Source organism: Drosophila miranda (genome assembly GCF_003369915.1).
Source record: "Drosophila miranda strain MSH22 chromosome Y unlocalized genomic scaffold, D.miranda_PacBio2.1 Contig_Y2_pilon, whole genome shotgun sequence".
Lineage (NCBI taxonomy): Eukaryota > Metazoa > Arthropoda > Insecta > Diptera > Drosophilidae > Drosophila > Drosophila miranda.
The window spans coordinates 10,930,017-10,951,640 of record NW_022881614.1 but is presented as its reverse complement, the minus strand read 5'-3'; the positions used below and the strand labels follow the sequence as shown (position 1 = coordinate 10,951,640).

At 46.0% G+C, this 21,624-nt stretch overlaps 1 protein-coding gene across 1 annotated transcript; it reads left to right on the top strand.

Annotated features, from left to right (window-relative positions):
* Positions 1 to 1,703: 1,703 nt before the first annotated feature.
* Positions 1,704 to 2,285, top strand: LOC108158335. Its single transcript, XM_017290575.2, has one exon. It carries the CDS (start codon positions 1,714 to 1,716, stop codon positions 2,179 to 2,181), a length of 468 nt encoding a protein of 155 aa, XP_017146064.2. The 5' UTR covers positions 1,704 to 1,713; the 3' UTR covers positions 2,182 to 2,285.
* The last annotated feature ends 19,339 nt before the right edge of the window (positions 2,286 to 21,624 follow it).

Genomic DNA, 21,624 nt, shown 5'->3' with positions numbered 1-21,624 from the left:
CTATCACGTGAGTGCAATTCTTAAATTCTCAAGCAAAAAGTGTCTTATGGTTTCCCGCGTTTCTAGCATGATATTATCTTGGATAAGCTTCCCGTTCAGCATATAAACAATATCATCCAGACGGTTATGCCGGATGGTCGATACTATCTAAATAGCACCTGGTTTGTCGATGGCATTCCGCGGGCCGATGTAATAATCTACTTTACCAAAAGCTAAATAAACGGATATTTAAATAGTCTTTAAGGTTGTGTCTCCACAAAGCATCTCGATTTTCAAAGGGATCTTTGTTGAACTGATCAAATTCTGCCAGACATATGTACATTTGCTTTTAAACCTAAAACTCGAAGAGTTTAGGGATACATTGTATTGGTTTTATGGTAGATGTTGATATGTGTCCCATGAAGTATATACATATATTCCTGATCAGAATCAATAGCCGAGTCGATATAGCTTTATTTTCTGTCCGTTCGCCTTTTTATACCCGATACTCAAAATGAGTATTGGGGTATATTAGATTTGTGGTAAAAGTGGATGTAACGTCCAGAAGGAATCTTTTCCGACCCCATAAAGTATATATATGCTTGATCAGCATCAATAGCCGAGTCGATTGAGCCCTGTCTGTCTGTCCGTCCGTCCGTCTGTCCGTCCCCTTCAGCGCCTAGTGCTCAAAGACTATAAGAGCTAGAGCAACGATGTTTTGGATCCAGACTTCTGTGATATGTCACTGCTACAAAAAACTTTTTTAAAACTTCGCCCCGCCCACTTCCGCCCCCACAAAGGACGAAAATCTGTGGCATCCACAATTGTAAAGACGTTTTATAGTAAGATCTAACAGGAGTGCGGATACCAAATTTGGTTACTCTAGCCTTAATAGTCTCGGAGATTTTTGAATATCCCCAGATTTTCGTCCTTTGCGGGGGCGGAAGGGGGTGTGGCGAAATTTTGAAACAAACTTGTCTCGGTCCGATATATTAGGAGTGTGGATACCAAATTTGGTTGCTCTAGCTTTTGTAGTCTCTGAGATCTAGGCGCTAATGTTTTACTCTAAGCAAAGCCGCCTATGCTACGTGTGTACTAGAGAGAGACAGGGCGAGAAAAAATGAAATTGTTTTCTTGATGCTGGCTATAATAATAATAATACGATCCAATTCAGATTCCGCAGTCTTAAAGATATGGTCATTCTCTACAATTCTACGTTTTTGGTTTTCTCATATCTTTAAAATTGTGGATGCCACAGATTTTCGTCCTTTGTGGGGGCGGAAGTGGGCGGGGCGAAGTTTTGAAATATTTTTGTGGCAGTGACATATCACAGAAGTCTGGATCCAAAACATCGTTGCTCTAGCTCTTATAGTCTTTGAGCACTAGGCGCTGAAGGGGACGGACAGACGGACGGACGGACGGACGGACCGACAGACAGACATGGCTCAATCGACTCGGCTATTGATGCTGATCAAGCATATATATACTTTATGGGGTCGGAAACGATTCCTTCTGGACGTTACACACATCCACTTTTACCACAAATCTAATATACCCCAATACTCATTTTGAGTATCGGGTATAAAAAAAGGGAGTTTTCTTCGCACAGCTGTCGGTGGCAGCTTAGGAGCGACTGGACCTGGACCGAAGGCACCTGTCGCTTGTCAAGTGGTTTCTGGCCAGCTCTGCTAATGCGATTAGGGAAACGGAACGCTCGCCTCAGCTGCCAATCACATGTGCCCTGGACGAGGGCTCATCCAAAAGTTGCTATATTCCCAGATACTGACACTCGTACTGGAACCTCTAAGGCCTGTACTACAACTACAACGACATTGTCCGATCATGCCAGCAGATCTGGTCGCAAAGGAGCGCTACCAGCGCGACTTAAACACTCACATAAAGGCCATCGATGAACAGTGGAAGGAGCAGTTATCGTGGTATCCGCAAATGCAGGACTTCCTCTATGGTCGGGTTCCCCAGATCTACTTGGAGAGCCGTCAGATGTATGGGGACGAGCACTTTCTGCGCTACGCCCGTCGCCATCGCCTGCACCAGAAGCACACGGTGACCAAGCAGGATGCGGAGCGGATTCTGTTGGAGCACCAGGAGAAGCTCGACGCAGATGCTCTCAATTGTAAGGCCTCACCCACTGAGAACGGAGAGTACGGCCGCGTCAAGCCCACACGCCAGCACTTTGGCTAGGCTCCAGTTAGTTTCCATTGAAGTTCCCCCAGTTGAGGTCCCCCATATCTATATTTGTACAAGACATACGATTAAAATATCATCGCCTGCTGACAATGCAACTCTCAATGGCCGTCACTTCATTACGAGATTTGCATGACCGTGCGCATAATTAACAAGGTGAAAATGTCAGCTCAACTGGCAACCGGTTCTCCTTTTGCCGGGTGATTGAAAGTAGAAGTAGAAGCCCTCTGTGGGGATCTCGAAACTGGGGTCTGGGGGTTTTTCTACATACAGTTCGGTTAAATAGTTCGCACAGGTAATTAAGTGGTCACGTCTGTTTGGAATGACTCGTCTCGTTTGTTCAGTATGGAAACGGTTTATAATATGGCCCATAAACTGGGAAATATTCCACAAGTGCCTGATATGATATACATATGCATATGTTGGATTATTGAACTGCAGATCAAATGGGTACTTTGAACAACATACGAGTACATATGCATATATATGGGCTGGCATAAAGGAAGCCTAAAAGCTGGATTATGATTGGAATAAGTGATCCAATCAAAGCGACAGAATACTAGGAAAAAATTAACTCATTTTTAGCGGAGAGTAAATCATAAAAATATATCTAATGGTAATAGTTTGGTAATTATACATAGATCCAGTGTCCAAACAGTGATTAGTAAATAGTCGATTAGTAATTCAGAATAATTCGGAATCCTGGAATCTATTTATATAGCAATGTATATTTATGAATGTGTCTACCGCAACAGCTGCTCTTCTTCGCCAAGGCTGCCCCTCACAGCCACGTCCACTGAGGTGTCATGGGTGGTGAATTTTCTATCGGTATGATTTAAAAGTTCCCTATGCAAATTACTGCCAAAGTTGGCAGACCCACAATCCCTTCACATGGCCAGAACCCGCTTGCACATACAAAGTGTGCGAATTACACAAAGAGACGGAAAACTTTAAGCCCATGCCTCGGAATTGGGCCAGAAGGCGAGGTAGCCTGGAAATAGAGCGGGAAGAGCGCAGGTATTTGCGACTCATTAGACACATGACAGCATTCACAGGGGGCTGGACGAAATGGGGCTCAGGGGTCTGGAACTCTGCTCTCGAGTGGGCATTGGCATTGGCATGGGCGATGACTGTGGGCGGAGGAGGAACGGCAGAGGAGAACGCGAACTCGTGTGAAATATCTGGCAACAGCGGCCGACAAAATCGCTCGTCGCGCAATTAAACGGTAGCAAATAATTGCTATCGAAAGGCATAATGATGGCCAGATCCATATATACAGGGAATACATACAATGTATACAATGTATCTTCCTCTATACGGACACTTGAGTATGTGTTTGTGCCATATCTTGATTCTGAGTCGAGAGCTTTGTGCTTCTTATTGTTTGCACAATTTTCCCATCAACATCGATGCGAACTTTTTCAAAAATGATTCTTCTTTTTGTTGAATCATCTCAGCCCAAGATCAGGCTGATTCTGTCTTTTTTTGGGAAGTGCTGAGAACGAATATTCTGCAAAAACAAAAGAAAGAAACGGCAGAAAAAGTTACGGCCTTAGATAAAACAAATAAACATAGAGACACCTACCACGAGGAGTGGGCTGCGAGTGGAATTGGGCATCGCAGTGCAGTGCCAACTTTTTCGGTTCCTTGGGCCAAAGGTAAACATACATTTGCGGATTTCACGCCGGGGCTCAGACAGCATTGCTGATCCTATTAGAGGGACAATGACATGACAATGGTCACTGACTGACTGACTGGCGCCATGTCTCTGTCTCGGGCAGGAATCGCCTGCTCTCTCTCTCTCTCCCTCTCTCGCTATCCGACCTACTCGTACTACCACTCTGTCTCTCTTTCTCACTCTTTTAGCCATTACACGATGACCCGAGCCCAGTTCCAGAGCCTGGTCCAGTGCGGATTAGGGCGTAAAAGGGACTTAATCCAGTTTTGCATCGATCTTCCACTCGGTGCTGTTATTCTTTTTTATACCCGATACTCAAAATGAGTATTGTCTCGTTGGCTCCCCTCCGGCAGACGCCGCTAATATTAAACGACACGACAAAGAGTGCGTGCGAGAGAGACAGAAAATCAGTTTGAGCGTGACGTCGGGAGCTGCGCGGCCACTGCAAATTGATTTCTTGCTTTTGGCTACAAAAATAATCCGATCTGATCCAGATTCAGCAACCTGATAGATATGGTCTCGAATGTGCAATATTGTGGATGCAAAAGATTTTCGTCCTTTGTGGGGGCGAAAGGGGGTGGGGCGAAATTTTGAGATATACGTTTTATAGTGAGATCTAACATGAGTGCGGATACTAAATTTGGTTACTCTAGCGTTAATAGTCTTTGAGATTTGTGAATATCCCCAGATTTTCGTCCTTTGCGGGGGCGGAAGGGGGTGTGGCGAAATTTTGAAACAAACTCGTCTCGGTCCGATATATTAGGAGTGTTGATACCAAATTTGGTTGCTCTAGCTTTTGTAGTCTCTGAGATCTAGGCGCTAATGTTTTACTCTAAGCAAAGCCGCCTATGCTACGTGTGTACTAGAGAGAGACAGGGCGAGAAAAAATGAAATTGTTTTCTTGATGCTGGCTATAATAATAATAATACGATCCAATTCAGATTCTGCAGTCTAAAAGATATGGTAATTCTCTACGATTCTGCGTTTTTGGTTTTCTCATATCTTTAAAATTGTGGATGCCACAGATTTTCGTCCTTTGTGGGGGCGGAAGTGGGCGGGGCGAAGTTTTGAAATATTTTTGTAGCTGTGACATATCACAGAAGTCTGGATCCAAAACATCGTTGCTCTAGCTCTTATAGTCTTTGAGCATTAGGCGATGAAGGGGACGGACAGACGGACGGACGGACGGACGGACAGACGGACAGACGGACAGACAGACATGGCTCAATCGACTCGGCTATTGATGCTGATCAAGAATATATATACTTTATGGGATCGGAAACGATTCCTTCTGGACGTTACACACATCCACTTTTACCACAAATCTAATATACCCCAATACTCATTTTGAGTATCGGGTATAAAAACACAGAAAACATGAAAAACGAGGGGGAACGTTGTGAGTTGCTGCGGACACCGCAACTCTACAGTTATACCCGATACTAAGTCAGTATGGCTCTCCTCCGGCAGACGCCGCTAATATTAAACGTCACGACAAAGAGTGCGTGCGAGAGAGACAGAAAATCAGAAAATCTGAGCGTGACGTCGGGCCCTGCGTAGCCACTGCAAATTGATTTGTTCCTTTTGGCTACAAAAATGATTCGATCTGATCCAGATTCAGCAATCTGATAGATATGGTTATTATCTATGATTCTGCGTTTTTAGTTTTCTCGAATGTGCAATATTGTGGATGGAACAGATTTTCGTCCTCTGTGTGGGCGGAAGGGGGTGGGGCGAAATTTTGAGATATACGTTTTATAGTGAGATTTAACAGGAGTGCGGATACTAAATTTGGTTACTCTAGCCTTAATAGTCTCTGAGATTTGTGGATGCCCCAGATTTTCGTCCTTTGCGGGGGCGGAAGGGGGTGTGGCGAAATTTTGACACGAAACGGTCAGTGACATAGCAGTGACATATCACAGAAGTCTGGATCCAAAACATCGATGCTCTAGCTCTTATAGTCTTTGAGCACTAGGCGCTGACGGACAGGGGACGGACGGACGGACGGACGGACGGACGGACGGACAGACGGACAGACAGACAGGGCTCAATCGACTCGGCTATTGATGCTGATCAAGAATATATATACTTTATGGGGTCGGAAACGATTCCTTCTGGACGTTACACACATCCACTTTTACCACAAATCTAATATACCGCAATACTCATTTTGAGTATCGGGTATAAAAATGGGGGAAAAATGTTGAATCTTTCAACTCAAATATATTTAGGCCTAGAAATCAGGGATAGACGAGGGAGAGAGGCAGAGGAACCCATTCTGGAAGAGCATCCGCAAAGAAAGAAACTTTTGTTGTTTGTGGCTGCTTCGTCGACCAATTTCGGCTAAGACGACAGGCATAATGATAGGGGCCACTTTTGCCGCCACCACTGCCGCCACCGCCACTGCCACTGCCACGCACGCTATCGCTATGGCCAACAGCCGTGCGGCAGGCGAGGCTACGACTACGGCTAGAATGGAAAGGGGCAACTTGTCAGACAATGTATTTGTATTTCATCTACGTTTCCGTTTCAACGTTTTCAAGACGCCATCATGACATTGTCAGTGGCGTCGACGACGACGACTGGAGACATCTCACGCAGCCTTAGAATACCCTACACAGGCGGGGAGTTGGGGAGCATCATCTGACTGGCTGGGACACTTGGGCCGAATGGAAAGGTTGTAAAAGTAGGTGAGTGGGAATATATTAGATATATTAGAGCCTCAAACTAAAGTTTATTAACGGTCTGACCAATGATAAATCTACAGAAGGTCTAACCAATATCTCCAAAGTCCCAGCAGAATCAATTAATATACATAGACGCATCTAAAAGGGTCTAAGTGAAGGAGAAAACAGAACCCAAAAAAAGTTAAACAGATCAGAATTTAAGCAGATAAAAGATAACCGTCTTAGGCAGGAATAAGTTAGTTAAAGATGTACAGAATTTGCATATTCGATAGGTTGAATAGTTTTCTGAGGGCAGAAAGGAAGATTCAACCTCGTTTTGAGAGTATGAAAATCCTCTTTAAAATAGTTTAATATATCTGGAAATTTTGGACGAGGAAAATCTTAACGGGGAGCCCTTGATGTTGGGAGCCAACGCCTCTGTCTGGCAGAAACAATAGATCGTCCAGCCGTATTCCCATTCCCATTCCGATTCCCATTCAAATGTCAATGGGATTATCTATGAGCTGTGAAATCCTTTTAGGCGGAAATTATGGAAACACACAAAGCGCAGGACAATGCAACAAGTGTTGCAGCAGATTGAGCAACAAAAGGTTCATAATTATGGAAGCCACACAATGCGACACATTCGATGCGAGACAGGGGCGAGGACGAGGATGTGGACGAGGGACTGTAGCAACCCTCGTTGGCAGAGGTTTGTTCGGGGTTAGGGCCAAGGCAGTTGGCCAGGCTAATGAGTGGCCGCAAAACAAACCATAAGCCATTGGAAATCTTGCACATTGATTTCATGCCCTCCGACTTTGGCGGCATCTTGTTCCTTCTCTACCACTTGACACCCTGCTTATGGGTCAGATTTTCCCATTTTCCCCGTCCCCTTTGAATTTATGTTCGAAAATATTTGGGAAATTAAATCGTTGCCGCCGACAGTTTTATAGTCCAGGGCGTGACGGAGGGAATCGAGGAGTTCGTGTGTTGGGGGTAAAACTATCTAACAATGACCTCTCCCTCTCTGGGCTCTCTTCCCCTCCCTCACCACCAGCACTTCCAGCACGAATGAGCAAATTGGAAAAATGTCAATTATGCGCAATTTTGCCTAAGCAATTGACATTTGTTGCCGCTGTGGCTGTGGCTCCGACTGTTCGCTTTGTTGTTTGCTGTTTGTTGCGATTGCACGCATACTTGCTCAAATAAATTGACAAATAGGATTTGCGTTTCTTCACATTGAAATAACCTTTCCCAGGGTATTATGTCACAGAGAATGTGACATTTCCAAGCACTTTAGGTATATTTACTCTTGATTAGAAATAAATAAGAAAACAAGGAGTCTTTTTTCCAGAACTACTTATTGGAGAAAGGTTTTGTTCGAAAAATTTGTTGGTTTTTAGGGAGATTGTAACTAAATAAATGTGGACCTTTTGATCTGGAACCAGGTATATGCAAGGGTATATAAAACTTCGGAAGTCTTCCTTGTTTGTTTTTATTGTTTTACACTGTCTGGCTTTTTCTCCTACTGGCCATTTTGAATTAATAAATTGCCGCCAATTTGCCGCTAGCCTTGCCAGCGTGGAAAACTCGAAAAAAAATCTAAAAACAAAACTGTACAGATAAACCAATTGCGTTGTTTGATATTTTCCATATTTTCCACATCTCTGATACTCATATCCCTAAATATTGACGGCTCAGCGTGGATATGCTGCCTTGTTATCATCCGATTGTTCTGCTACCGAGAAAAATAAAAATCATGTGTAATTAATGTAATTGGCTTTGTTTCGGAGTGAGACATTCGATTGCATAAACACCACCGAAGCCGGCTGATTGATTCCGCTTTGATCTTTGTGTGTGTTTTTGCTTTTATACCCGATACTCAAAATGAGTATTGGGGTATATTAGATTTGTGGTAAAAGTGGATGTGTGTTACGTCCAGAAGGAATCGTTTCCGACCCCATAAAGTATATATATTCTTGATCAGCATCAAGCCCTGTCTGTCTGTCCGTCTGTCCGTCCCCTTCATCGCCTAATGCTCAAAGACTATAAGAGCTAGAGCAACGATGTTTTGGATCCAGACTTCTGTGATATGTCATTGCTGCAAAAATATTTCAAAACTTCGCCCCGCCCACTTCCGCCCCCACAAAGGACGAAAATCTGTGGCATCCACATTTTTAAAGATAAAACCAAAAACGCAGAATCGTAAAGAATAACCATATCTTTTAGACTGCAGAATCTGAATTGGATCGTATTATTATTATAGCCAGCATCAAGCCAGCATCTCTCTAACACACACGTAGCATAGGCGGCTTTGCTTAGAGTAAAACATTAGCGCCTAGATCTCAGAGACTACAAAAGCTAGAGCAACCAAATTTGGTATCCACACTCCTAATATATCGGACCGAGACGAGTTTGTTTCAAAATTTCGCCACACCCCCTTCCTCCCCCGCAAAGGACAAAAATCTGGCGATATTCACAAGTCTCAAAGACTACAGATTTTCGTCCTTTGTGGGGGCGGAAGTGGGCGGGGCGAAGTTTTGAAATATTTTTGTAGCAGTGACATATCACAGAAGTCTGGATCCAAAACATCGTTGCTCTAGCTCTTATAGTCGTTGAGAATGCAACAAAAACACTTGACTTTCAACCAAAATGATCAACGTCATCATCCTCATCGATAGGTGGATCGACGAGCGCCTCATCAAAAGGATAAATCGGCTTTCAACAACTTTTTTTCGCCTTTTGTAATGTTTTTGAGGGAAATGCCGAAAAGAAACCAAAGCCAGAGCCTGAGTTGGAGTTGGAGATGGAGACTTGGCAACAGCAGCAAATGTCAGTCAAGGGGCATTGATTATGATCATCAAATTATTGAGCGCCTATGTGCGGAGACCCGGAGTTGAGTCCGGTCCGGTTGGGTTCCCTGTCTGTGCCACAAAACGCCCCCTTCCGCAGCAAAATGTTGGCCTGATGAAGACATGTACTATATAGATAAAGATATAAATATAGATGTGTGTGTATAAAAATGCTGACACAATCGAAGCAATTAAATCGTATGACGCTGCCCGAAACCCAAACTCGAAAAACCAAATGCAATCGAAGTCCGACTCCCGAGTCCCGAGTCCGAATCCAAGTCCCAGTCTCAGTCCCAGTCCGACTTCAGAGTCAATCGAAGAGCAAGAGCCGGTGAAGCTAGAGGTGAAGACCTCTCGAGGGGCGGCAGGCGACGATCTCAACAGCGATAAATTGTTGTTTTCGAGTCTTTACAACTTTAACAGGTGAGAAAATGGGTTCACTGCGGCTGCCTCCGTTGCTGTGGCTGGAACATGCTGATCTCATGCCTCATGTCATGCGTTGACTCCACTGGAGTTGCTCATTCATGAGTCCTGCCCCTGCCCCCTAACACTGCCCGCAACTCTTCCAATTCGACTGTCGATGCCCAACTGATGCCAACCAATGATGATCGGGCCCAGAAATCTCTCGGATCTCTCATCTCCCATCCACCCTGGCCAGCGGCCATTTATTTCCACAACGCAGCAAATCTTGGTCGACTGGAGCGGCTCTCGTTTGCCATGTGTGGACCTGACCGCTAGTGGATAATTTCAACCATAAATTGAGCCCAACTTCCGTTTCGATTGCGTGTCCGCGATAAAGGTTTTCCACTCGGTTCGTGTTCTGTTTTCGGGTTTGATTTAGCCGAGGTCATTCATGAATGGTTAATCTTTGATCGGTTTCAGTTCAATTGGTCGTCGGAAAAGGGTGGAACTGGAGGAAATTCCACAAAAGAGAGTGAATGGAATGGTTCAATGAAATTTAGAGAAGTCGGAAACAATTTGTACATTTTTATACCCGATACTCAAAATGAGTATTGGGGTATATTAGATTTGTGGTAAAAGTGGATGTGTGTAACGTCCAGAAGGAATCGTTTCCGACCCCATAAAGTATATATATTCTTGATCAGCATCAATAGCCGTGTCGATTGAGCCATGTCTGTCTGTCCGTCTGTCCGTCCGTCCGTCTGTCCGTCCCCTTCAGCGCCTGACATTGACTGACATTTGCTGCTGTTGCCAAGTCTCCATCTCCAACTCCAACTCAGGCTCTGGCTTTGGTTTCTTTTCGGCATTTCCCTCAAAAACATAACAAAAGGCGAAAAAAAGTTGTTGAAAGCCGATTTATCCTTTTGATGAGGCGCTCGTCGATCCACCTATCGATGAGGATGATGACGTTGATCATTTTGGTTGAAAGTCAAGTGTTTTTGTTGCATTCTAAAAAGGATGCCGCCAATTTGTCCTGAACAAAGCGATCAGGATAACAAGGCTACAAAGAAAAGGGAGCGTGGGAGTGGCAGTCAGTCGTAGGACCCAAACGCCTCCCACCCCTGCCTATCAACCAAATGAGGCTTTGGTTCTGTTCTGCGTTTTCTGATTTCTGGTTTCTCAAACTTTTAATGCTCGAATCGCATGCGTAGGTTTTCAATAACGATTAAAACCCTCATATGTCAACTGGGCCCATTCATCATCATCTGCCAGAGACAGAGGTACGGTACAGACGACTCTGAGACAGAGGTAGCAAAACAGTCGCCAGACACTCTGCCTGATGAGCTCAAATCTCATCAAGAAGTGTCTGGCTCGGGGTTCATATACATATATCTCTGTCCCGGCCGTATTTCGGGTAACCTACAGCACCTACTGCACCTAGCCGAGACTCTGAGATTCTGGGACTGTGCCTCTGACTGCGGAGCTTGATGACTTAATTTTCATTTCAGTCTGCACTCTCAGAAATCTGGATATAGTTGAGGTCAGCCTCTGGCCAGTCCATCATCATGTTGGGAACAATTCTCCCAGTGTAGCAGGGCACCTTTAACCTAACATGTTTAGGTGCCTCCGAGTGAGACTCTTCTTGAGGATTGAGGCTGTTGTTGGTGCTGGAGCCAGTCGACTACTTGAGCGTCACCACAGTGACACACGCAAGTGTTTGGCCTGTCACTGGTCTGGAGTCTCGGCCTCCTCCTCCAGCAGGCAGGAACCCTCATCACTCTGGCCATGATGCAGCGGTTTCTGTTCTGGGACTCCTCTCCCGGGCTTATGTTGAAGATGTTGACTATGTTGACTACGAGTATTTGCTGTAATGATTTTGGTAGCGCCTTCTGGCTTGCATCGGATGATAAATCTATCTTTTATTAGCATTTCAAACACACTCCAGTGAGTTGCACGTGTCCAGGCCGCAGTGAGTGAGTTGTTTTGGGCTTGTTTACAGTTGTTAGCTTGGCCTTATCCCAATTAAAACAACATTTTTCATCGATCTGGTTTCGGCTCTTAGATGCCACCTAAAATTCAAGTGAAATCATTAATAAGGGAATAATAATAAAAGTTTTCAAAGATTTATAGAGAGTGGTTTGTCCCGTACCCTCTTCCCCCTTCCCTCGTCAAATATGGTCTCTGCCTGTGCCATTTCCTTTGGGTCCATATCTGGGTGTCGTATATAAATCGCGTGCTGCTCTGGAGGTCTTCAAAAACGCTTACGAGTTGATGCCCCCAAGGCAATGGGCGCAACAACAGCCAGAGCCACATCATCAGCCTTCTTCTTCGAGTTGGACTTGGACTGGGACTCTGTTTCCACGGAAGAAGTCCAACTCCAGGTCCAACTCCAGAGCTGAAGCCTTGCCTGGGGTCATGGGCCAGCTCCTGTCTGTCCCGAGCCAAGAGCCCCGGCCCCGGCCCCGGCTAATGATGATCCCCCGAGTAGGATCTTTTTTCAGTATTTTTCCCGCTTCGCAATATACCGAGTTGGTATTTTTTGTAGAGTGGAGAACACGAAATGCCAAAACAAGATTGATTTCCTGAAATCGAAACCTTGAGACGAGTTCCGAGAGAGACACGCAAAGGGTGTCTGTCCGCCGCTGTCCGTTGCCCAGATCGCCCATGTGATAATGATGTTGAGAGCAAGTTTCCATCTCGTGTTTTTCTTGGCGTGGCGGCTATCATGGTACCCGCCAGCGAAATGCAAAAACAAATTTTTTGTGGGTCAGCGCTGGAGATAGGGCAAGGGCGCGGTCGAGCCAGGAGACCCTAACAAGGGCAGGACGAAGACAACGTCGAGGATGCGGCTAAGGATGATGATGAGGATCCAGCTGGGGTTGGGGCAGTGGCTGTGGCTGGGGATGGTGATGGTGATGGCCAGGAGGGCGTTTCGTTGTTTCAGGGAATTCAAGGAAAACAGAAACAGAAAAAGGAACAGAGCGGCAGAGCGGCAGAGTCGGGAATGGGGATAAGAGGCCTGCCAGTAGGCGGAGAACGACCTCGTCTGGGGCCCTGTCTCTGTCTCTGGATCTGGCTCTACGAATATCTCCGACTCGGACTCAGCACACGGAAGCCTAATGCTTGCAATATGATTTGTGATTCGTGCTTTTGGGCATGGCTCTGTATCGCTCGTTTTGGTTTCCCAGGAAAAGGCTGCGGCATTCTAGGCCTAAGCTATGGCAATGCCAAACCGCCTGAGTGCTGAATGGAGCAGCAACATTGAAGCAGAAGGGGCAACGTCAGAGCAGAGACGGCGGTAACATCCACAGCAACAACAACAGCAACAACAACAGCAACAGCAGCAGCAACTGCCACAGCAGCAGCATGCTAATTTATGAAGTAGCAACTTGCAGCGACATGGATGCAGTAGTTATAGCTTGGCAACTTGTTGCCAGCCAGGCCCAACTGCATGAATGAAAAGAAAGCCAGTTTGTCTTGCTGCTGCTGTTGCGGCTGTTCCTCCTGCTCCTCCTGCTGCTGCTGCATCTCCTGCCCTCCATGCTAAACAGATGCTGTTCTACTGCAGCGTGGAATCAGGTGGACGTGGACGGGAACGCGCCCACTCTGTTAGGCCGCCAAACTACAGGGAGACACCGGGCACACTGAAAAAATATGAACATGAAAGGAGAGCTTGCTGATGAACCGAAGCCCACACTACCCTTTCTTTTTGATGCCAGTTTTAAGCTATTGATGTCTGACCAATATAACCTATTACCTATAGCCAATATACATTTTGTATCCATCTTCCTTTCATAAGTTGGTCTTAAAAGGCTTAACATACTTCGTTCGAATAGTCGGACTAAGGATAGGGAGGTTTTTGACCCAAGCATTTGTTTCTTAGATGGCAAGCTGCCAGGCAAAACCAGAGCACCCTCTGCAGAAAAGTATGCGAAGAAAAAAGTTAAGAAAAAGGTCCTACCCCGTGACGTTTTGGCTGTTGATGGGTTTGCTCTCTGCTGACTGCTCAGCCAGAGATGGAGCAGCAGCAGCAGGTAGCAGCAACATAGTTTACACACCTACCGAGGCCGGGCCGTGGCCGGGCCGTGGCCGGGCCGTGGCCGGGCTGGGCCATGACCGTGCTCCGTCTCTGGTACCCTCTGGCCAGCAAAATGCACTTAACTGGTAGCCACAATGCACTTTATAATACCTCAAGAACATGGCTCTCGCTCTCTCCCTCTCTCTCTCTCTCTCTCTATCTATCTTCCAGTCGCTGTTTGATAGATGCTGCCTTGGACTACCCGGAGCGATCTACAAGGAGCGTTGCTGCTGTGTTGCAGCAACCAGAACAGCATCAGTAGGCGCAACATCAGCAGTAGATGAAGTAGAAGCAGCATCACCGACTGGCACCGTTAGCTGACTTGTGAGCTTAGGCCTCATTTGAGTTTGCACTCAAAATTGGGGCATAAACTGGGCCACGGCGCTGCGATAAATTCGCATCCGAATCCAATTGAGGGCGAACTTTTGCCCGGCGCTAGGCAACGGCCTTGGATTAACAAAATCCGTAAAATCCGTTCAGTTCCGTCTCGTCTCGTCTCGTCTCAGGGTTAATCCTTCCTTCCTGCAGTGTTGCAGGAACACGGGCAGGTCCGCTCATTAGCCCTTCCACCACCCTCTCAGGTAGGGGTAAAGGCAGGGTGAAGAGAAATGCAAAGGGAAAGGAGTGTGGCAGAGTACGAAATTATAATTAGCAAACTCTTGGCAAATCTCTTTTTAATGCAGAGCAGAGCAGATCAGCGGGGGAAGAGTCGAACTCCGATTGAAATTGGAGCGTAGCGGCAGCAGCAGCGGGAGAGGTGTAAAAAGTTAGCGAAATTCGTTGCAGAAATTCTTGAAAACTGAGCAATAAGTCGGAGAGCATCGTAGAGGGGTAGAGGCAACAGCTTCAGCAGCAGCAGCAGAAAAGAATTAAAAGCGCAGCCGCCTCTCATCATCATCAGCATCATCCTCCAGAGCCTCATCCTCTTCCACATCCACATCCACCAGAACTCACGCACACACATCAAACCGGGTTTCTGAGACATTAAAGATGCCGACCCGCAGAGGATTTAGTCTGTGGCGCCGGCCAGGGAGACAATATAAATCATATCACTCACACAAACACAAAGCGAGTGGCCTCAGAGAGAGAGAGGGGGAGTGCCATATCCCCTCTGTGGCATCCTTTGTTAATTAATTGTACATCGCCGATATGGACACCTTTTCGTGCCCTTACCTTTCCATTGAGAGTCTATACCTCAAAGCAAAGTCTTTAGTTCTGGGATTCTGTAGGAAGTTCTGTATGCTTTAGAGTTCTATCTATTCTTGAGAATAGATCCTACCACTGCTGTTCTCACATCTTGCGAAGACTGCTCCCATTCATTAGTGGTCATGAGAAGACTCTAAGGAGGCACTTAAAGATGAAGAATTACCCCGATATGGATATAGTTTCTTATGATCCACCCTTAACCTTTTTCCTGAGATTCTTTTCTTCTCTGCTGTATCGCTCAAAGTAAACCTTAATTCTCAATATTTATTTGAAGCTCAACGGGAAACTATTCAAAGGAAACAAATCAAAGTTTTTGAAGAGGCCCATGTTCCCCCGAATACTAATCGAGATTGCGGACTGTATTCTAGTGGCGTTGAAAAGGAATGGAGGAGGCGAACATCACTGGCGTGGACTGCCAGTGCCCGCATAAGCGGGCGAATCCCTTGCAGAGTTTCACCGCCAATCGGCTGCAGATGCCTTGGTGGTGTCCGCTCCTGGAGAACCTCTCTATGCTGCTGCTGATGAAGCTGCTCCAGATGTAGGATGACCCGCTGTCAACTGTGTCCCCGTACTTTTTCGGTAATTGCCGGTGATGTAAGCCAACAATGGAGCTGGGCCCAGACGGGGCGACAAATGTCACACATGCTGCGCGTTAATCACACTGGAAACTGTTTTTCTTGCCACACACGATAATTTGTCAAGGGGCTGGGGGCTGGGGCGGATGGGGCATGGTGGATGGGGGTCGGGCGAAGGCGATTCTAATTAAATTGTTTAAATGTTTTCCAGCGCGTTTTTAGCTTTTGGGTCTGGTGCTGGAAAATCGCTGACAAATGTTTCCGTCAAAACACACAAAAAACGAGGTGGAACGTTGTGAGTTGCTGCGGACACCGCAACTCTACAGTTATACCCGATACTAAGTCAGTATGGCTCTCCTGCGGCAGACGCCGCTAATATTGAACCACACGACAAAGAGTGCGTGCGAGAGAGACAGAAAATCAGTCTGAGCGTGACGTCGGGCGCTGCGTAGCCACTAAAAATTGATTTCTTGCTTTTGGCTACAAAAATGATCCGATCTGATCCAGATTCAGCAATCTGATAGATATGGTCATTATCTATGATTCTGTGCTTTTAGTTTTCTCGAATGTGCAATATTGTGGATGCAACAGATTTTCGTCTTTTGTGGGGGCGGAAGGGGGTGGGGCGAAATTCTGAGATATACGTTTTATAGTGAGATCTAACAGAAGTGCGGATACCAAATTTGGTTACTCTAGCCTTAATAGTCTCTGAGATTTGTGGATTGGGGAAGGGGGTGTGGCGAAATTTGGACACGAAACGGTCAAGGTCCGATATCACAGGAGTGTGGATACCAAATTTGGTTGCTCTGGCTCTTATAGGTTCTGAGATCCTTGAACTCATATTTTGCAATTGACAAAACCGACCATGAAACCTGTGTGTTAGAGAGAGACAGAGCGAGAAAGAATGAAATTGTTTTCTTGATTCTGGCTATAGTCATTATACGATCTGGTTCAGATTTTGCACTGTAGAAGATATGGTAATCCTCACCGATTCTGCGTTTTTGGTTTTATCGTATCTTTAAAAATGTGGATGCCACAGATTTTCGTCCTTTGTGGGGGCGGAAGTGGGCGAAGCGAAGTTTTGAAATATTTTTGTAGCAGTGACATATCACAGAAGTCTGGAACCAAAACATCGTTGCTCTAGCTCTTATAGTCTTTGAGCACTAGGCGCTGAAGGGGACGGACGGACGGACGGACAGACGGACAGACAGACAGGGCTCAATCGACTCGGCTATTGATGCTGATCAAGAATATATATACTTTATGGGGTCGGAAACGATTCCTTCTGGACGTTACACACATCCACTTTTACCACAAATCTAATATACCCCAATACTCATTTTGAGTATCGGGTATAAAAAGAAAAAAAATTTTGTTTTTGTGTCAATGCAGCACCCATAGAGCACCCACCTACACACATGGTGGGGCACAGTGGTGCGAGGTATATGGTTATAGAATGGGAAATATAATGCAAAAAATGGCTTGAATCGCAGTAGCGGCTAAGATGTAGGGATGTTCGATTCTAAAATCGGAGCTAAAATCGCAGAAAAACTCAGGGAGGAACACTTGGACAACCCGTTATCCCCTAGAAGAGTCATTCTTCTTGGAGAAAGTGCTTTCACTCTGATACCCCGACCTTATAAAACCTTGACATATGAGTACTGGTAATGCTTTTACTCTGTCTAGAAGACTTCTCTCAGTAGTTACTGAGTAAATCTGTGAGTACCCTGCTAAACGTAGATTTTTATGTGATTTTTAAAAAGTCTCTGCCAAAAGTCCTTACACCTAGTTTCCTTTTCTTTTAGATTCTACACCACTGTGCCGTACCTCTACTCAAATGCGATTCTCTGGTAAATTAAACTTTAACCCAAGGAGTGTTTCGTTACTCTTCCCCCTCAGAGAAAAGCCTCAAAATTCCAGCTAGGAAATAATTTAAGACGAATTAAAAACGCAACCGTTTGAAACCTCCCAAATCCAAACAAAATCGTACGCAGCCGAAGCCAACCGAACCGAACCGAACGCATCCAATTGAGAATAGCAACAAGTTAATTTGAGCCAAGACCCACGTGCGCCCACCTCCCCGTTTAAAGGGTACCTGCCCCTGCCACTAAGAGGCAAGCAGCTATACCCCACTCGGGGCCATCGCCATCCCCTCCACTGTCACCTGTTTTTGTGGCTCCTTTTGAAAAGTCATTAGAAAAAATTTCGAGTCGAGCAATTTGAATATTTCGATGGATGGCAATGTACGCGACTCCCGCAACTCCGAGTGCTGACTACGGACGGGGGGCTCCGGGGATCCGCTGGTTAATTTAAGGTGATAATTGCTTTTTAATGTGACACAACTAAATTTTTTTTCCCTATTCAAATATTGTTGTGGCTGCGGGTCCGGAAGTTTTTTGGGCCTGCGCATGTGCAGCCAAGAGGTGCACACAGAGTGGCAGGAGAAGGGGAATGGGATGTGGATGGGGCGCACACACTTGTTACGTGGCAGCAACAACAATAATAAAGTGTCAACAATTATTTTCAAATTTCCAAAACATTTCATTCGGTTTTCGGTTTTTTGTTTCTGTGTCTTTTTGGGTGTACAGTTTTTGTTGATGGTTTTTTTGTGTGGCATTTTATTATTGTTCCTTTCGAGTGACGCTGCTTAAAATGTTTCCCAAAGTGTGAAATTGTTGAGACAGACCCTCGGGGTGAACGGTGGGGGAGGTGGTCGAGAAGAGGGGTACGGTAGTATTTGTATTTCCCGGATTTAGTTGATAAAAGCTTAACGTCGTAAAGATTCATTCATATTCGTATGTATATATTATTTATTGTATTTTTATACCCGATACTCAAAATGAGTATTGGGGTATATTAGATTTGTGGTAAAAGTGGATGTGTGTAACGTCCAGAAGGAATCGTTTCCGACCCCATAAAGTATATATATTCTTGATCAGCATCAATAGCCGAGTCGATTGAGCCCTGTCTGTCTGTCCGTCTGTCCGTCCGTCCGTCTGTCCGTCTGTCCGTCCGTCCGTCTGTCCGTCTGTCCGTCCCCTTCAGCGCCTAGTGCTCAAAGACTATAAGAGCGAGAGCAACGATGTTTTGGATCCAGACTTCTGTGATATGTCACTGCGACAAAACTATTTCAAAACTTTGCCCCGCCCACTTCCGCCCCCACAAAGGGCGAAAATCTGTGGCATCCACAATTTCGACGATACGAGAAAACTAAAAACGCAGAATCGTAGAGAATAACCATATCTTTTAGACTGCAGAGTCTGAATTGGATCGTATTATTATTATAGCCAGCATCAAGAAAACAATTTAATTTTTTCTCGCCCTGTCTCTCTCTAACACACACGTAGCATAGCCGGCTTTGCCTAGAGTAAAACATTAGCGCCTAGATCTCAGAGACTACAAAAGCTAGAGCAACCAAATTTGGTATCCACACTCCTAATATATCGGACCGAGACGAGTTTGTTTCAAAATTTCGCCACACCGCCCTTCCGCCCCGCAAAGGACGAAAATCTGGGGATATTCAAAAATCTCAGAGACTATTAAAGCTAGAGTAACCAAATTTGGTATCCGCACTCCTGCTAGATCTTACTATAAAACGTGTATCTCAAAATTTCGCCCCACCCCCTTCCGCCCACACAAAGGACGAAAATCTGTTGCATCCACAATATTGCACATTCGAGAAAACTAAAAACGCAGAATCATAGATAATGACCATATCTATCAGGTTGCTGAATCTGGATCAGATCATTTTTATAGCCAATAGGAACAAATCAATTTGCAGTGGCTACGCAGCGCCCGACGTGACGCTCAGACTGATTTTCTGTCTCTCTCGCACGCACTCTTTGTCGTGTCGTTTAATATTAGCGGCGTCTGCCGGAGGAGAGCCATACTGACTTAGTATCGGGTATAACCGTAGAGTTGCGGTGTCCGCAGCAACTCACAACGTTCCCCCTCGTTTTCAAATAAATTGTAGTTTCGTTCATTTCATTCATTAGTTAATCTATTAAATTCTTGCCTTTTTCCCAGTCCAATGAAGCCATCATATCAGCATCAGCACTTAGTGGCTTAGGTTAGGTTAGGTTAACCCGGACGGCCCTCAGCGGGGCCACGCATAGGACAATCTGGCCCTTAGTTATCCGGATAGGGGGGGTGTATGAACCGTCGAGGGAGTGTTTAGGTGGTTTTAAAGTCCCCGAGAATCGAGGTGTTTTTAGCATAGGCCAGCAGTTCCTGTGGCGTCCTTTTGGAGGCATCTTCCAGTGATGCCAGCACTGGGGCGCCCAGGTATCTCCTCCTTGCCCTTGAGAGAGCCGGACAGTAGCAGATGAGATGTTCCAGGGTTTCGATAGCCCCAGGTTCATCACATTTCCTACAACTGTCTCTGTTGGTGATGCCTAGCTTAGCTGCATGTGCAGCAGCCAGACAGTGACCTGTAAGTATTCTCACTAGCAATCTACAGTCCTTTCGTGGTAGGTGCAGTAGGTAGTGGCTAAGTTTCTCGTTGCGTTCCTTGCACATTATCTTCGAGGTTCTGCAGGTGGTGGTACTGTTCCACCTGCTATCAGTCTGTGTTCTAGCCTGCTTCTCTAGATCGCGTTGCAGCGTTCTAAGGGAGACAGGCACGTTCTCGGTCCTCCTATTCTCCAGCCCGACGCCTTCCTAAGCTAGTACGTCCGCCGCTTCGTTTCCTTCGATGCCCTGATGGCTGGGAACCCAATAGATCCGCACTGTCTTTGTGGTGCTTAGGATGTCTAATGCCTCCCTGCTCGCCAAGACACTTCTGGAACTGACCGCGGACGACTGCATGGATCTTATCGCCGCTTGGCTGTCGACGAATGAGTTGACCGCATCGTGTGCTCGTTCTGTTAGGAGAGCGACCTCCGCTGCTTTCCCGATGGCAAAAACTTCTGCCTGGAATATGCTGCATTGGTCCGGTAGCTTATACGACAGCCTTATCTCAGGGTCTGTACAGTATAGGCCCGCTCCTACTCCTCCGTCCATCTTGGAGCCGTCTGTGTATATATTGAGGTGCTCAGTTTGGTCCTTTCCAATTTTCCAGTCTTCAGGTCCCAAAGATGTGGTTGTTTTGATGTCAAGGCAAGTTTGGGGGGTCATGTAATCAGTTGATCTGGTCATGTCCCTGCCAACTAAACTGTGCCCGTATCCTTGTATCGATAGGTTTCCTGATGCTATAAGGCGTTGTGCTGCCTTTCCCGCAATCAGGCGAGCGTGAATGTCCAGGGGGTCGATTCCGAGTACAGTTTCGAGTGCTTTTGTTGGGGTTGACCTCAGCGCCCCTGTAATACAGAGCAGAGCCTGTCGCTGAGTCTTTTCCATAAGCTTATGGTATGTCTTCTTTTCAGTAGCCTGCCACCACACTAAGGCTCCATACAGCAGAGTTGGTCGCACCACCGAGATGTAGATCCAGTGCATTAGAGCAGGTGACAGGCTGGGCATCTTCTTGGATGCATAAAGCGCAATGGTAGCCTTCTTCACCCTTTCCACTACATTGGGCCTCGATGCCAGCTTGCTGTCCAGTACTGTGCCTAGGTATTTCACCTGTGATTTTGGAGTCAGCCTAGTTTGGTCAATTTTCGGGGGGTCCATATCGGTACCTTGTACCTCTTGGTAAAGAGGATGAGGTCCGTCTTGTCCGCGTTGATACTGAGTCCTACCTCTTCCGCTCACTCACGTATCTCCCTGAGTGTACGTTCCATTATGGAGCTGAGGGTCGATGGACATACACCCGTAATAAGTATGCTTATGTCGTCTGCATAAGCTGTTATTTTTGGGGCCTTCCTTTCAAATCTCTTAATGAGGTCGTCGACCACCAAATTCCACAGTAGTGGCGACAGGACTCCACCTTGAGGTGTGCCTCTGTGTGCCCCCTTTACCATGGAAGCAGTGCCCCATTCCGATTGCACCCGTCTACAACTTAGGAGGTTTTTGATCCAGACGTTGATTGCAGGGTGTATGTTATTCG